Source organism: Heliangelus exortis, chromosome 17 (assembly GCF_036169615.1).
Source record: "Heliangelus exortis chromosome 17, bHelExo1.hap1, whole genome shotgun sequence".
NCBI lineage: Eukaryota > Metazoa > Chordata > Aves > Apodiformes > Trochilidae > Heliangelus > Heliangelus exortis.
In genome coordinates, this window is record NC_092438.1 from 8,867,923 (window position 1) to 8,884,503 (window position 16,581).

The 16,581-nt window shown below is 47.7% G+C and overlaps 1 protein-coding gene across 1 annotated transcript; it reads left to right on the forward strand.

Moving 5' to 3' along the window:
• Positions 1–1,452: 1,452 nt before the first annotated feature.
• Positions 1,453–16,546, forward strand: AMZ1 (archaelysin family metallopeptidase 1). Its single transcript, XM_071760561.1, has 7 exons — positions 1,453–1,593; positions 8,225–8,562; positions 9,181–9,348; positions 10,175–10,303; positions 10,645–10,808; positions 12,062–12,238; positions 15,828–16,546. Exons 2-7 carry the CDS (start codon positions 8,259–8,261, stop codon positions 16,395–16,397), a joined length of 1,512 nt encoding a protein of 503 aa, XP_071616662.1. The 5' UTR covers positions 1,453–1,593; positions 8,225–8,258; the 3' UTR covers positions 16,398–16,546.
• Positions 16,547–16,581: the final 35 nt, after the last annotated feature.

Sequence of the window (16,581 nt, forward strand, 5' to 3'; positions counted from 1 at the left end):
TACAGGCAGCAAGCAATTAAAACAGCACAGAGGGCATCTCCTGTACTTGGGGTAGCAGCTGAAGCTGAAGATGATGCTACTGCAAGGCTTCAGAACTCCCTCCTGCCCTCCCCACACACTGAATCTCAGGAAGGTTTTCCACAAAGAGGCTTCATGAGCAGCTGCCACTGCACAAGAAGCTGCTGCTTCATCTCTTGGCCTGATTATGATAGCAGAAAATTAGGGCAATTTTTCATCAGTGATGCTGTCGGTGCCTTAAGAGCAGCACAGGTCCTGGGAGCAGCAGGCTGCAGCACACAGTGGTGGTCTTGATTCTTCCCAATCCTGTAGCATGACACGTAGACATTTGTCCACTTCTGTGGCCACATTGCCTCTGGCAGGGCATTTCTGATGGCCCTTGCAAGGCCCTTGGTTGTGCTGGGCAGTATTTGTATTGCCAGGTCTGCTACAACTCCTGTAAACCAGATTTTTTCCCTAATTTCTGTTTATGTCACTTAGGGACACACGTGGGTCCCAGCCAGGGTATTCCTTGCTCTTTCCATCTAGAGATGGCAGAAATGAGGGATCAAAGCACCACAGGGATCAACAAAACATGAAAGCCAGAATACATTAAGCCATGAAGAAATGGGAATGGAAATCCACTCCCCTGGTGTAATTAACCTTCACAAGAACAGATAATATTCCCAAATTAAAGGACATTGTGGGACACAGAAATGCATCCAGGTCATGTGAGAGAGATGTACTGAATGAAGCATCAAGGCAAATGCAAACACTGCTCCCACGGAAGAGATCCCATCAGTCGCCAGCATAACCACATAACCAGGGCTCTGTTCTCCAGACACCCACTGCTCCTCTCCTGCCTGCCTCATTAAGAGCAGAGATTAAAGGGTTCCCAGTCCTTAGGGTGCTGTCGTGTTGCACAGCCCCGGGATCTTTCGTCTACAGGCTTCCCAAAATGAGTTCTGACTTCCCTCTCACTCCTCTCTCCCAGGCTCCAGCAAGCCGGGAGGGATTTGCAGCTGTGACAGCCTGGGAGCACCCGTGGACACCTTCTCTTTTGTGCTAGCTGCACACCCCAGGACCCTTTGGCCCTTCCCCAGATTAGGGGTGGGGTGGGGGTAGGGCTCGAACAAGCAAGGTGCCATCATCCCCCAGGCAGCCCAAGAGCCCCTCTCATGCAAAACTGTCCCAGAGCTACCCCCAGACCCTAGAGCTGCCCCCATTCCTGTCCCCTGCCCCCAGAGCTACCCCCATGCCCCCCTCCCTTGGCATTGTCCCCTCGCTGTGCCCCCTGGGCAGCTCCGCCCGAGGGCTCCCCCGGGTGGTTGCCCCACGCCCCGACAGGAGGCGGCTCTCGGCGCCGGTTCGGCGAATCCCGCGGGCTGACGGCGGAGGGGCAGAGCCCCCCCCTTCCTTTTGCTCCCCCTTTTTTTTTTTTTTTTTTTTTTTCTTCCTCCTCCTTCTCCTCCTCCTCCTGCTCCTCCTGCCGCCGCCGTCGCCGCTGTCGGGCTCCGCTCCGCCTCGCCAGCCCCGAGCCGGCTCCCCCGGCCCTGCCGCTCCTCCCCGGCCTCCGCAGCCCCAGTCCAGCGGGCGGTGAGTGCTGCCCCCGCTCCGGGAAGCTTCGGGGGGTACCGGGGGGGGGGCTGCGGGATCACCCTCATCGGGGTTGGGGTGGGCATAGCCCGGCGCGGAGGGAAGGGGGGTCCGGACGTCCCTGGAGTGAGTGGGGCGGGGGGAGCGCAGGCTCGGGGCATCTCCCCGGGTGACGGGCATCGCTCCCCGGGTGCCGGTGGCCGTGCTCCGGACAACCTCTCCCGGGGACGGGAGGGTATCCTGCGGGCATCCCCGCGCCGGGGAGAGAGGGACCGAGCTTGGGGCATCGTCGCGCAGGGGCGGTGGGAGTCCTGCCACGAGCACTCTCCGGGAGTGCCCGGGGCCGTCCTTGGTGCATCGTCCTGGGGGTTTGGGGTGCCGGGGGCTGAGCTGGGTGCTTCTTTCCAGGGTGCTAGAGGATTTGGTCCTTCCCTACACACCCACCCGTGAGATCCCCACACCTCGGGGGTCAACAACAACTGTCCCTTTCCCGAAGCAGCAGGGCCGGGGGGCTCAGGTGTCCCAGGAGCAGGACCTGATTCTGCAGCGTTTCCGGAACATGCCTCTTACCCAGCAAACCTCCGGGCTGGCAGAGCTGGCTTGTGGCACGGCATCTGGCCACTAAGTGATCTTGGATTTGGGGTCTATCATTTCCCCCCAGCAAGCCGTGCTACTGTGTGGCTCCTCAGTTGTAATTCCTTGGAGCCCTCTCCTTCTCCTTGGATGTAAAATGCCCGTAAACATCCCCTACCCGCCAGCACCACTTAGAAAGCACTTGATTTCTTGGGAGGAGGCACAGCATTACAGTGCATTTATCCTGCATGATGAACCACTTCTATAATGCCTGTGCTCAGGGGAATATTTAACCATAGCCATACCTGTTTGGGCATTCATCTGTATGGAAAACGCAGCCTCTTTCCTGGCTAACACCGGGGTTGTCTCACAGAAACCATTTAGTCTGTCTAGACGAGTATGATGGAGAGCAAAGTGCCTGGAAGCTGTGAGTGATGAGAGCTCGGGTGTCTCTGCAGCATTCATTTGTGGTACAGTGCTGACAGGTGTTGCTCCGGGCTTTGGGGTCTTTGGTTGGCAAAAAGAGGACCAGCCAGTCAGTTGTGGATTTTTTTTTCCTGGAAGAGCAAGGGAAGAAGCATGCAGCCAGCCCTTCATCAAATATGCATGGGAGAAGCACAGCAGAGAGTTCAACCAGAATAAAATGAACAGAGGAAAGGCTGAAACTGATTGATCATTGGGTGGTGAAGGGAAGGAGGGGGAAAGGCATATACTGCCAGCTCACTTTCTGGAGGGTATCAAAGAGGAGTTCGTGGCTGTTTGTGTGGCACTTAGAGAGTCCCAAAGAGAAGGCACTAGAAAACAAGTAGAATTATGAATGAGCACAGAATAAATAAAAATCCTCAGGACAGAAGTCTGAAACTAAGCATAATGTATGTCCTTAATACATATTCAAATAAGGATAGTGTATTGAAGAGAGCAGGCTTTAACATAAAACAAAACCAAGGGGAAAGTAGATGTGCAGGTGTTGTTAAATACTTAAGAATACTTAAATAAAAATACTTAAATAAGGACAGATTGAAGCATCTGTCTCTGTCCTAGAGATGTCCTCACAAATCTAGTCTTTAATCATGCAAACTTTCTGCATATGACTTTTCCATCTGACTTGTCCAACAGTCCAAATAAATTAATGAGGAAGAGTCATGTGAGGACAACCTTCCAGGGCTAAACCTTGGGGCAAGAACATATTAATTGCAATTCCAACCTGACAGGTAGATTCTCCTCCCTGTGGAAGCATCTGCGAATCCCTGATGGTTTCCACAGCTCCAGGAATGAATCATTTTGAGAGAGACCACACAAAGCATCTGTTCCCAAATCACAAGTATATTCTAGAAACATGGAATATATAACATATAAAAAATATTCTAAATGCTATAAAATATATAAATATTATTGGGACCTGGCAGTATGTGAGGCCAGAAGGTTTTATCTAACTTGATCTGGAACACATAGAGATGTAACTCAGTGTTTGTGGCTATTTAGGGCAAAGTGAATGGAAGATGCTACAGCTCCTTGTAGATACAAATATGGGGATGATCAGGTCTAGAGTGTATTTTATCCAAGAGCAGAGGAGCTTGATTCTGAGAAGCCCTCAGCATCTTGAAATTCCCCTGCAGCCCCTGGGAGTTGCCCGTTTCAGGTCTGAACTCAGCCAAAGGGATTTGCTCTGACCACAGAAGCTGAGAGCATTCAGCAGGCAAAAGCCTGGCTCTGTGCAAGGAAGTGTGTTCAAGCCCTTGAGGAAGGAGCTGGAATACTGAGGGTTTTATTTGGACCAGAGTTAAATGCTCTCACACATCAGTGTCTCTTCAATGAAATCTTTCTATATAAGTCAACAAATAAATCAAGGAAAGTGCTTTCAGGCTGTCATCTCTGTGATACAGGGAAGGAGAGAGTGATGCTGGAGTAGCAGTAGCAGACACCAACTGCAAATCTCAGGGAAAGTGCTATTAAGCAACCAGGGTGTGTGTTGATAATTTAGTTAATGCCTGTTATGTTTGCTCTGGGCTTTTACATTCCTGTTGACTGGCTATGAATTTTCTGCTCTATCACTGCTTGTTTACAGTACAGCACCTAACTCAGGCAATTAATCAGTTTTAAGAGACTCTGCTAATGTCCCTCTGACATCCAAAGGGCCTCTAAATACTTCAAGAGCTGAGAGGGGAAGGAAAAAGAAGGAATTTCCTTCTGTGCATCTGCAGCCTGAAGTGTTTAAGAGAGTCAGAGATAAAAAATTACTTACAAATTGACTTAAAAAAATAAACAACTTCAGAATGACCAGCTTTTTTTTTTTTTTTTTTTTTTTTTTCTAAAGCTATACAATTTCAGGGCCAAATTATGTAAAACACAACAGAAAGCCATTATGTACTGCGTGTCCTGGACCTGTAAAACACATTTTTTCTGGCCATGAGACCATTTCTGTCTTGTCAGAATATCCTGAATGAACTCACAGTGTATGATATTGCCTTGGCTTCTGAGATTTACAGTGTTACTGTCAGCCCCAGGCACATCTATCCAAGAAAGCAATGTCAATATAATGGAGAATAAATGACATATCTGTGAATTACAGAAAGAATAATTCATAGATAATTTTCAATTACAGAGAATAATTTATAGGTGCCTGATTTGCAACAAGAATAATTTATGAGTAACCTGAATTGCATGTAAAGCACATTTACAGGTTACTGTATGAAAGGAAGAATAATACCAACTGCTCAGCTGTCATGTGCTGATGCTGGATTTTGGGGAAATTTTTTAGGAAAACACCCACCATGAAAAAAAAAAATCCATCAAATTCCATAGTAAAAACATTTGTGTAATATGCCCAGTCTTAGACCTCTGTCTCTTACCAAAATCCAGATGTATGGCCCATGTTGTCCTCGGAGCTCCTTCCTTACAACATGCACCAAAACTTGGTTTGTCATTAAATAAGGGGTCAAATTAGCTGCTTTTTTTCTTTAAAGACGTGATGTCTCTTTATATACCTGAAGGACATCAGCGCTTCCACTTCTTCATCACCACCTTGGCATTTTAAAATCTGAGGGTAAAAAAAAAATAATCCAAGATAATTGCCATTCCCTGCTGAACACTGCATGAGGGAATTAGACAAGGCACCCTTGACACAAAAGCTAAAAATTGCAAAGCCCTTTTGCACTACTTCAGTTAATGAAACACTATATCCCTATATTAGTTCAAGCACAAATATCATCTACAGGAGTTAATGTTGTAAAACAGTTTCTTTCTTTTTAAACTGCTAAAGCGGTCCATAAAATTTTTCTGAAGCATTAGTTTTTTTCCAGTGAAGTATTTAAGACAAGCTTATTAAAGAGAAGTGATTGTATTGGGTTTGGGAAGTTCACTGGGCTGCTGGTGTTCTGGTGGAAGCAAAACAAAAGCAGGAGGAGGCACACATTGCTCCAGACCATGCATTGCAAGCGAATTCCTGTGCTTGAGCTTTCAAACCATTAAAGCACAATCATGGAATCCTTGGGCATGGTGGACATCACGAAACACCCATGCTCAGAGCTGGGAATGTCTGGAGCTCTGTGAATGTCCCCTTTTAGGGAAGCCTTGGGAAACAATGGATATCCCATAGCTTTGGGTACAAACTATATTCCCTGAGAGAGCCCGGGGGGAACACATGCTAAAAGACTGTGTGCTCATTGTATCTGCTGCTGCATACATCCCCTCTTTGCTGCTTCCCATTGAGAAGAGAAAAATTCCATTCATTTTCCAACCATCTCCTCCTCCCCCAGACCCACACTCCATTTATCACCAGGAAGTGCCAAGGAAAGTGGCTCTCACTCTCAGAAACCCTTTTGACAAGCTCCTTCTCAACCTGGACCAAATGCAAAAATCTCCTTGATTTCCCTGGGAGCAACAGGCTCACAAGATCACACCCTCAATAGTTTTAATATTCCTAATTTTCCCAGTGTAAGTTCTGCATCTGATTGGAAAAAAGATGCTTGTAGTTAAAGATTGTGCAGAACAAGTGAAATATTGGCCCTATGGAAAAGCAAATCTTCACCCTAACCCAAGGCAAAACTCCTGATCACCTGATGGGGTCAGACTCTCACTTTTTCCCCCAAATCTGGAAGCAAGTCAGATTTGAGTGATAAAACACAGAACCACCTCACCAGAGCTCTTGATGCTACCTGTGAAAACCAGCAGAAGCAATCTGAATATTTATTTTTTTGTTTTTACATTAAGGAGAGGTGGCTAAGAAAGTATCACAAATTTTATTTCTCAGGTTCCATTGGACTATGGACCTTGTATCCCTCAGATCCCACCATGCTGTCTGCTCTCAGCCTTTCAGGCTAGCAAAATACAAAGCTTGCAAAAATAAAACTGCTTACCTGTTCCCTCTCCTAGGGTATAAACCCTTAGTGCCAAAATACCATACAAAATAAGCCTTTTTTTTTGAGGGTTGCTTATAAATACCCATATCTTCCCAAGGGTTAGATAAAGAAACCCAGTGTCCCTTTTAATGGGCTGCCACCTTTCACTTATTGTGCAAACTACCAGAACATTCTCCATGTAACTGGGGGAAAACTTTGGCTCATGCTGGCACTGGTTTTTAAATAGTGAATGTTCTTGATATATTGCTGTGGCCCCAAAGGCCACTGAATGTCACTGATGGGGCAGAGGTAGACTGCCACTGTCTTAAATAAGAGACAACCAGTTCTTCCCACAAGTATTTCACCTCTTTTTTTTAATGTGATTGGATGATGCTGTTACAATGGTGGTGCTCAGCAGCTGAGACAGGTGCTTATCCACTCAGAAAGCCTGTCTCATTTATTTTATCTTAGTATTATCTTGCTTACTAGGAGATAATGCTTCCTAGAAACCCATATCTTTTGTGCATATACACCTGTGTACTTTCCATTCTGGTGTATCCAGGTGGAGCACTTACCTGTGGTAGGCAGTGGTGCTCAGAGCACCACTCCAAAGTGCTTGGTACCATTTTTTTACATAAAATGAATGTATTTGGAGAAATCCAGATGTCAGTAAGCAACAGGGCTTGTACTTTATTTCTTCCTTTTCTTCCTTTTCCTCAAGATGTTCAGTGGAATCTCTGTAGGTGCATAAACTCCCATAGGAAACAGGTGCCTGACTTCTGCAGCTTTGGGAACCAGTGACATTAGCAAGGATCCTGGAAGGGATTTTTCTGGGATGCTCTGAATTAATTTCTTGCTGCTGCAGGCTTTCATTTGCTCTTTATTTACCACTTTACACCATCACCAGCATTCTTGATGCTAACGCAGTGTGACATCAAGTTATTCATGAAGTGACATGATGGCTGTGGGCCTCTATGGATCTTGTTGGAAAGGCAGCAGCAGACACAAATCTCAGATGCCAAGGGCAAACCTTTCCTGCACCTTGCAGGCTGATGAGAGCACTGTGAGCTGGCAGATGCCCTGGGTCAGTGCCTAAAAGTGAGGATTTAAAGCTGCTGGAACAACTCCTCAGCAGTGAACAGCTGCTTTTGTTGGAGTCAGGTAGATCAGAAGTATAGGATCCTCATAGATAAAGACCAAGATCCACCTCTTCTTTCTTGCCACAGACCTATGTGTTTGAGAGCCCCCAGGAGTGTGTTTTAGCCCATACAAAAGGGGTCACCACCTTTCAATACCACCCAAAGGCTGGCACAGCCAGCTGCACAACTCACAGGTATTTTCCATGCTATTGGGACTTCAGGATACAGCACCAAATTAAAAAAAAATTTTAAAAAGGCAAAAAAAAAAAAGAAAAAGAAAAAGAAAAATGAAACTAACCTAATCCAGCCACTTGGTAGCAATAATGGAGCTGTACATTCTTGAGCACCATCTACTGGCACCTTGTCCCTCAACAAGTGACATAAATGCAGATGTAGAGCACCCTATAACAACTCTCCCATAAACACTTAGGGCTCCTGGCCACCACCCAGCAGAGCATTTCTAAGCTCCCAGTCATACCTCACAGATGGGATCTGGAGACAAACTACTTGGAGAGCAAAGTGTGAGAAGGTTTCCAGGTCCCTCCCGAGGCCACACACTGATGACTTTATCCCTTTCTGCAGGAAGTGCCACCCACAGCCAGTGGCTCTGTCCACGATGCTGCAGTGCAAACACCCTCAGGAATTCAGCTTCGGGCCTCGGGCTCTGAAGGATGCACTGATCTCCACTGACCCAGCCCTGCAGGAGCTCTATGCCAAGGCTTTCTCCAGAGCAGAAAAGCTGTTCCTCTCTGAAGCCTACAACCCAGAGAGAACCCTCTTCTGCACGCTGCTCATCCGCACAGCATTCGACTGGCTCCTCAGCCACCCTGATGCTCCTGAGGACTTTGAGACATTCTATCATGCCATGCTGAGGAGGAAGCAGAACTTCTATCGAAAGCACATCTACCTGCAGCCTATAGGTAATGGGGACATCTTCCCTGACCTCTCTGGAAGGATACGGGGGGGGAGGTGGGTGGTGCTGTAAGCTATTAACATCCTCCTCTGAGGAGTAACATGCTCAGTGCAATTGTTGTAGCAAAGGTGTGACACCAAAGGCTCTGACATGACCCCAGCCCAGACTCACAAGCCAGGAGGACAACCACCAGATCTCCCCTGTAAATGGCACACGTGCCCCTGGGTGAGACTTGCTGTGAATAAATGTATGCATACATGTGTGTCTGTATGTTAAACAGTGCTGGATAAAACAGCATTTCTGGAGCTCTCTCCCTGATGGGTCACCGAGAGCATCCACCCATTCCCATGTTAATCTTTTTGCACAACTTAGAGGAGACACACATCTACTCTGTTAATGAGAGAGGGTTTTAATGCCTTGAACCACCTCCCAGAAAGAGCCCACTCCTCCTCCCTACCTATATAACCATCTAGAGATGCCCACCACACCCTGGAATAAGCATTTAACTTCATAATGAGCCAGCTTTCCTCTTCCCCTGTCACTGTGGCCAGCCCTAAAACCCCCCCCTCATTAGTTATCCTTCACCCTGGCTTTAAGAACCTTATACCAGAGCTTCTCTTCTCAGACTTAACTGAAGGACCTGCTGGGCTCTCGTTGCTGGATTCCCTCCAGAGCTGTGTTGAGTCTTTCTTCCTGGGTCTCCGTGTGAAGTGCCTTCCCTCCATCCCCATCTCTTCCATTCACTGCTGCTACCGCCACAGCCAGGACTCAGACAGGGTGCAGCTTCATGCAGGTAAGGACTTGGGGAGCAAGGAGCCCCTGTGGACATCATCAGCTTGGCACCAGGGCACAAGCCCTCCCTTAGGAAATGCCCAAAATAGCCCTTCATTGCCTGAATAGGGAGGGGATGAGGAAGGGAGTGAAAAGGGAGAAATCCTGTTCCCATGGAAAATCCAGAACTTCGAAATGAAACAGGAATAAAAAACAAAGTGACTTTCATCATATTTTCCTCTGCTCTTTGTGCTTTTCACTGCTGTTCTCTTTACATCCAGCTCTGCAAATCGATCGGCCCAGCTCCACGGGAAGGAACTTCGGTGTAGTTTGGGTTTTCCCATCTCTTGTCCAGAGCCAAAGTAAATTGGTGGCCTGGGTGGCACAGGTGGGGAGCTTGCTGGCCTTTCATGCCAGGAAATTAGGGTTCAAGTGTCTCACAGCTCCCCAGGGAAATGTGTTTGTCACTCTGCACAAACATCCCTCTGGAACAAACTGTGCAGGTACCATGGGCAGCACGTGCTCAGCACAGACCCAGTCAGGTGGCTGCTCCAGCTCAGATCTGAAATACCTGTAGGGAAATTATGCTGATTCCAGATGCTGATTTCCATGGCTTAGTACTCACCTATATCTCTGCCCTTAGTTCTGCTTTAGCTCTGTGCTCAGCACCACTTCAAAAGTCAGGACTGCTCATACTCAGAGAGGGGTTACACAGCTGGGACTCTCCATCCAAGATGCTGGATCCAGCAGCTCTGCCTATCTGTGGCTTGGATTACACCCTCCTCCCCCTCAGCAGCAACATTTTGGTTCCTGCATACCTTTAATGAACATCTCTTGTATTTGTCCAGATGGGATCCTGAATTTCCTGAAGAACAATAAGCCCATGGATGCCCTCTGTGTCCTTGGACTCACTCTGCTGGACCTTTATCCATGTGAGACCTGGAGCTTCACGTTCAGCAAATTCCTGCCAGGACAAGGTGGGACTGATGTTCCCTGACGCCAGCACAGTGTGTGAATGAGGCAGCACTGTACCAAAAAGGCTTCCCTGGGATGCTGGAATAACCAGATCTTATCTTTAACATTTTATTCACTCCCTGATAAGAGGGACTAGGTTTTTGTAATATAAACTCAGGGAATTCAGGGCTTCTGATCCAGACAGAGATAACTGAGCTGCTTTTGTGAAGTGTGTAAAACACCAAACCCTGTGTGCTCAACTGGACCAGGCCACACCATCTTTCTTTTAATGCTGCCTAAGATGGAGGGCAGCCCTGAGGGAGGTGCTGCCTAACTTATATGCTCTTCTCTCTTCTCTCCCCAGAAGTGGGAGTCTGCAGCTTTGCCAGATTTTCTGGGGATTTCCCCCAGGCTGGCTGTAGCAGCTTGAATCCCCTCACACAGAAGGAACAGTCACATGAAGACAGCAAAGAAAGCAGAGCCCAAGCACTGCTGTTCAGTGCCCAAGAGATGGTTCAGTGCTGCAAGGTAGGAGCAGCAATCTCCTGCACCCTGTACTAATTGCATAGAGGGGTAAATATTTCAGGGATGGGCATAATCCATCTGTCAGTGGAACAGGTCCCAGAAAACACGGGCTATCACAGCCATGCACTTACACAGTCCTGAAGACCAGAGCAAATGATAGCATCAGCTGTATGGAGAGGCTGCAGGATTTCCCTGATGTCACACAGCAGCCCTGAGATAAAAACCCTGCCCAGCTCCCAGGTTCACATGTGGGGCAGCTCAATAGTTTTCTTGTCAAGCAATTCATGGGCAATATGATCTGTCAGCTGATGAAGGAAGGGTTCAGAGAATCTTGTGGACCTGCGTGTTAGCTAATGGATGGGTGGGAAGGGGTGACTATGTCTGCCTCAGATTCTGGTATCCACAAAGGGAGAGACACTTAGCAGACCTGCTTACATGAATGGATGAGAAAAATACCACAGACAAGTTTGCATATATATTTATATGCAGATACCCTTAAATTCCTTCCATCTCCAGCACATCCAATTCAGGAATGCTGTCCTCCCTCACCCAGTATCTCCCCACTTGACACCTCTACTTCTAGCACTCCTCCCAGAGCTGACCCACATGGAGCCTCCTCTGGTGCTTGCTCAGAATTTTCTAATCTGAGGTCTCCTACCTGCAGTAATGTTGGGTAGCAATGAGAGAGGGATAGGAATCCTCCATCCTCAGCCTTTCCATGGTTGCCAGTTCCCAAGGCACTCGAGGCTTGGCCAGCTGACTCCAGCTTAGCTTTCATTTTGGCACAAACGTTCGGAGTTTCTGCTTTGGAAAGACCCTGATCCTTTATTGCCAATTTCAGATTTCTCACATGGACTCTGCTGCTCTTTTCAGACCCCTGTGGTATTGGATTTTCCCTTAAAAAAGAAAAAACACAAACAAACCCCACAACATTACCCTGGGGGGAAGAGAGTGACAGCACTGCTGCCCTGCAGCTCTGAACGTGCCACCCACAGCATCTTCCAAAAAGCACACTCACCCTTCCCCCTCCAGCATACAAACATAGATGTTGGGGTACCTGGGAAGAAGGGAGTCACATTCCTCCTTTCACCTCAGCAAAGCCTGGGCTGAAGGACCCCCAGGGCTGGGCAGCAAGTCGATTGGACTGTCAGGCAGTGGGGAAAACAGAACAGCAATGGAGGAAGAGGAGAGGGCAGGGAAAGCAGGAATGACCATGCACTGCTGTGGTTTTTGTTTTTTTTTTTCTTTCCTGAAAGGTGACCTGTCACGAGATCTGCCACCTGATGGGGCTGGGGACTTGTCGCTGGCTGCAGTGCATCATGCAGGGTGCCCTGAGCTTGGAGGAAGCTCTGCTGAGGCCCCTGGAGCTCTGCCCCATCTGCCTCCGCAAGCTGCAGCACGTCGTGGGCTTCAAGCTTGTCGAGCGTTACCGGGTGAGAGACATCCCCAGGAACCCCCCCGGGAGAAAGGGGACCCAGCAGGGAGCAGGGCACCCCAAAACACGGCATTAAATGGGCTGGAGCAGCGTTTTGAACGCAGGTGCTGCTCTGGGTGCAAGGTGCTAAGAGAGAAAGGTGACACCTAAAGGAGAGGAGGTTGGATGCATGGGCTGGGACTGATGCTGCTGCTTCACACAACCCCTCTTGGCTTTTGGCTGCTCACCACAAGGGACAGTGCAACAACCCGGCCACATCTGGCTGCTGCCAAAAGGGAGGCAGGAGATTTCAAGCCAGAAGCAGCAGTAGGAGAGCAGCAATTCCCTCATCTGTGCCCTTTCTTACTTGCCACCACGGTTTTCTGCTTCTCTGGGACTGCTGGAAATAAGGCAGAAAATATTTAGTGTGTTTTTTTTTGTAGTCCCTGTTAATAGATATGTGAAAGGATCTCAAATTGTTAATGCCTAATAAGTGAAGTGTCCCAGACTCATTTTTTGCCTCTTTTCTCCAGCCCAAAAAGTTGCTAATGGCACATTTGGACAGCATCAGAAAGTTTGCTATGATGCCCTTAGCTCTAGAAAGGGCTTTCTAATTCCTTTGTCTACAAAACTGAATTCAGTATCTGAATGGCTGCTGGAATATAAATAATTTCACCATAACCACTCAGTACTCTTATCTTTTCCTTGGTCATAATTCTATTCCAGCACACAACAAATTCAGAGACAGGATATTCCAGGGCTGCCTACTATAGCATCTATGGGTTATATTTGTAATAAGATACGTGCAGAATGAGAATGAGGATGCCACTGGTTTCATTCAGCTTTGAATCAGCTGAGCAGAAGCACGTGGGGAAAAAACACTCCCGTGTGGTTTTGCTGTTTGTCTGCACATCTGCTGGTGCCAGACCCAGCTCTGGCTCCATGGCTGTTTGGTCCCTGCTTCTGTCTGAGAGGTGCCAAAATTGCCCAGAATACCAGAGGAATCAACTCTGGTTTATTTAAACATCTGACCTGTCAGCATCCAGCTCTTGCTTCTAGAAGAGAACCACCAGCTGCCTTAAGCTTTTCTGGAAACAGTTTTGCATCTACACCTGTAGTAAATACTGGAACTGGGTCAGCATCCCCTGGTGACAAAACACAAACCTGAAGAGAAGACACACTTGCCAAACGTCACATCTGCTTCCTTGGCAAGGGAAAGCTCAGCTAGATATAGTACAAGCTGGTGTAAGACAGTTGTGATAATCTCTGTAAGAGGCTTTGCTATAGCACTGAGAGGAAATATAAATGCCAGAGATGAATTAAGTAGTTAGGGAACCTGACAGAAGAAGAGCACAAAGCATTTAGAGATGATATCAGATCTCGAAGTTACTTGCTAAGCATGTTCTGAGAGACTGTGACTGGCCAAGTGCAAGTCTGAAGTCACATTTCCCTTTGGAATTGCAGCCCAGATCCCCACCTGCCAGGCAGCAGCCCCAGACACTCCTCATAAATACAGGAAATACCAGACAGAAAGCAGCTCCTGGCCAGGGGCAGGTAAAGCTGCTGGAGCCTGCAACCAAGACATGGTTAGAGGCAGATGAGCATGTGGGACAGGAAACCAGTCCTTGTGAGGGAGGAAGAGCCCCTCCATTTATTGATCTGAGCTGCACTCAGAAACATATCCCCTTTCCTCATCACAGCTGCCTACTCCAGCCTGAGTCATCACTGAAAGTGAATTAATTCACATGGTGTTTCCCCACCACAACCAATGTTTCCTCCTCCTGCTTCTGCAGCACCCCCCAGGCTGCTTCTGCACATGGAGCCCAGATGAGTTTGCAGTGGCCACCATGCAGAAGAAAACTGCTCTTAGAGGTTGGGTGAGCCACATCCTCACCTCAGTGTCAATGGCAATGCTGCTGGAGGGGACAGCACTGCCATGGGAGAGGGGCTTGAAAAGCTTCCAGTGACAAACCTGGAGCCCTTGGAGGTGTCAGAAAGGTTTCATTCTTAGTGATTTACTTGGGGTGGGCATCCATTACAAATGCTCTTGCCTACAGGTCTGATAAACTCACAGAGATGTTATCCCTGGGTAGTTAAACAGGAGAAAGCAGAAAGAGGCTGTAGCACTACAAACCCCTCCTGAGTTAAAACCAATAAACCACCAAAGTGGTGAGAGACAGGAAAGATTTTTGGGTTTCAATAGTGATCTTGAGTCAACCATCCCCTCCCTTTTGCCTTAAGTAATACATACTTACTCTTTGATCATCCTCACCTCTGCAGCTTTTTCTTTTATTGGGAACTGGGCTAAGTAGCAGTTGTGATTCCTTCCCAGATTTGCTACTCTTGGGAATTTTAAGAGCCATTATAAAACCATGGGATGGCTGCAGCTTCAGATAGTTTTGCTGTCCCCTTGCCTACTCTGGCTCCTGTTGCAGCCTCTGGTGCTTTATTTGTTTTCCAAACCCAGATAGAGGGAAGAGCTTTTGGAGGTGGGATGAGGCAGGAGAAAATTTGTCCCTTTACATTTTTTTTGTTTCAGAGGGAGGGGGCAGGGTGGATTAACTTAGCTGAAAGGGTCCATTTTATTCTTGTATGAAATTCTTCCCTGAGGCTTCATGCACAGACCGAAATGAAAAGCAGGGCTGATTTCTCCCACTCAATTTGAACTCTTTATCCTTTCTGTCACTTGCCTGTAGAGAGAGCAACAGAGGAGGGAAGGGAGAGGGAGCAGCAGGAGAAGGGAGTTCTGTAAGGCTAGAAATCTCCTGCCTGCTTCTCCCACACCACAGCTCACCCTGGGATGAGCATGCATGGACCCAGCACAGCAACCAGCATCTCGAGTGAATGAATACTCTGCCACCCTTGCGTTTCCCAAAGCAGTCATAGGGGTTTGTGAAGGTGTCCACTGGGAGCTGCAGAATATAAAGATGAGGCAAGAGGTGTGAAAAAAGCAGAAAAATACACAAAGCCCAACAAGGCAGACAAGATCACCTTGTATCCAGTGATGACTGGAGTACTGCAATTTATTCCCCAGAGCATAAAGGAATAAATGTGCCAAAAGCAACCTGTTGTGTGCCCCACGGTAGCACTTAATATTTGAAAAGGAAAATGCTCCAGGCATCATCTTCCCATTGTTTCCTGGAGCCCAGCTTTCCCACTTGTGCATTTCAGTTTGAGAGAAGAAGAGCTATTATTAGGAATAAAATCCATCTTACCACAGGAGTTAACAGCATGATGAAAAAAGACTCTTTACCACTATCTCATGAGCTTTTATAATGACATAGTCTGCTCTAGGGAGGCACTGGTTTGGGTCTCATGGTGATCATATCTACACAGCCAGGCAAGATTTTGTGCTGTTTTCTCCTACCATTCTCAATAATAAGGCAGATAGATTCCATATCTGACTGGAGGCAGCTTTGCTACAGGCACTGACTCCAAGAAAATGGGACAAGATAAAGTCTCTGCTTAACAGGATAACCATGAGTTGTCTGAACCCATCTCTGTCAGAGAGGACCACAGCATCTGTAGCTCAGCCACCAAGATGAACAGTTTTACCTGACATTGCATACCTGTTCTCTAAAATGAAATCTTTCCCCCTCTCACCACAGAAACTCTACGCTTGGACACAGACTGTGTTGTCCACATGGCCAAGGCAAGAGTCAGCAGAGCTGTCATCCTCAGAAGACATCCTCCCATTCAGCTCAGACTCTGGGATGTGCTGTGAGAACGACTCTGAAGCTGTGACCTCCTTATCTGAGCCCCTGACACCAGACACTTGCAGCCAGGCCCTCTCCATCGGCCAGGAGCTGGAGCAGGATGAGCATTCCTGTTCCCTGGCAGAGGCATCCAGCCAGCCCCAGCTCACCAAGCCCACCAAATCCACAGATATCATTAAAGATTATGAACTGTGGCTGGAGATGTGCATTGCTGCCCTGGAGAGGAACGTCTCCGAGGAGGAACTGGCTCAAGTGGACAAGACGGTGGATGCTCTGGCTAAGTGGGAAATGTTTACAGGACAACTCCCTGCTATGAAGAAGGACCTACCCTTTGCGAGGGACAACACTGGGCTACGGAAAGTTCTCGGAGACAAATTTTCCTCCTTGAGGAGGAAACTGAGCTCCAGAAAACTGTCCAAAGGGGAATCGTCCCCTCATCGGTGGCGTTGGGAGGAAAACTAAGCTGGATCTGCTCTGGTTGGGGCAGCTTTGCTCCCACAGTTTTGGTTATATTACTGCCCTGCTTTTGACCTTTCTCACCACAAGCTGTTGCTCTCAGAGAGAGAGAAACAGCAACTCTCCACAGGAATAAAAGGTCTTTCTTTTTCTGAGATTGGTAACATATTCTTGATGCGACCAGTTCCTC

What these genes read in the sequence shown, in the direction of transcription:
- AMZ1 (XM_071760561.1), top strand. Translation starts at nt 8,259, where the DNA reads ATGCTGCAGTGCAAACACCCTCAGGAATTCAGCTTCGGGCCTCGGGCT. An exon ending in CAAATTCCTGCCAGGACAAG is followed by an intron (nt 10,304 to 10,644) that starts GTGGGACTGATG and finishes TTCTCTCCCCAG; the next exon opens with AAGTGGGAGTCTGCAGCTTT. An exon ending in AGCTTGTCGAGCGTTACCGG is followed by an intron (nt 12,239 to 15,827) that starts GTGAGAGACATC and finishes CTCTCACCACAG; the next exon opens with AAACTCTACGCTTGGACACA.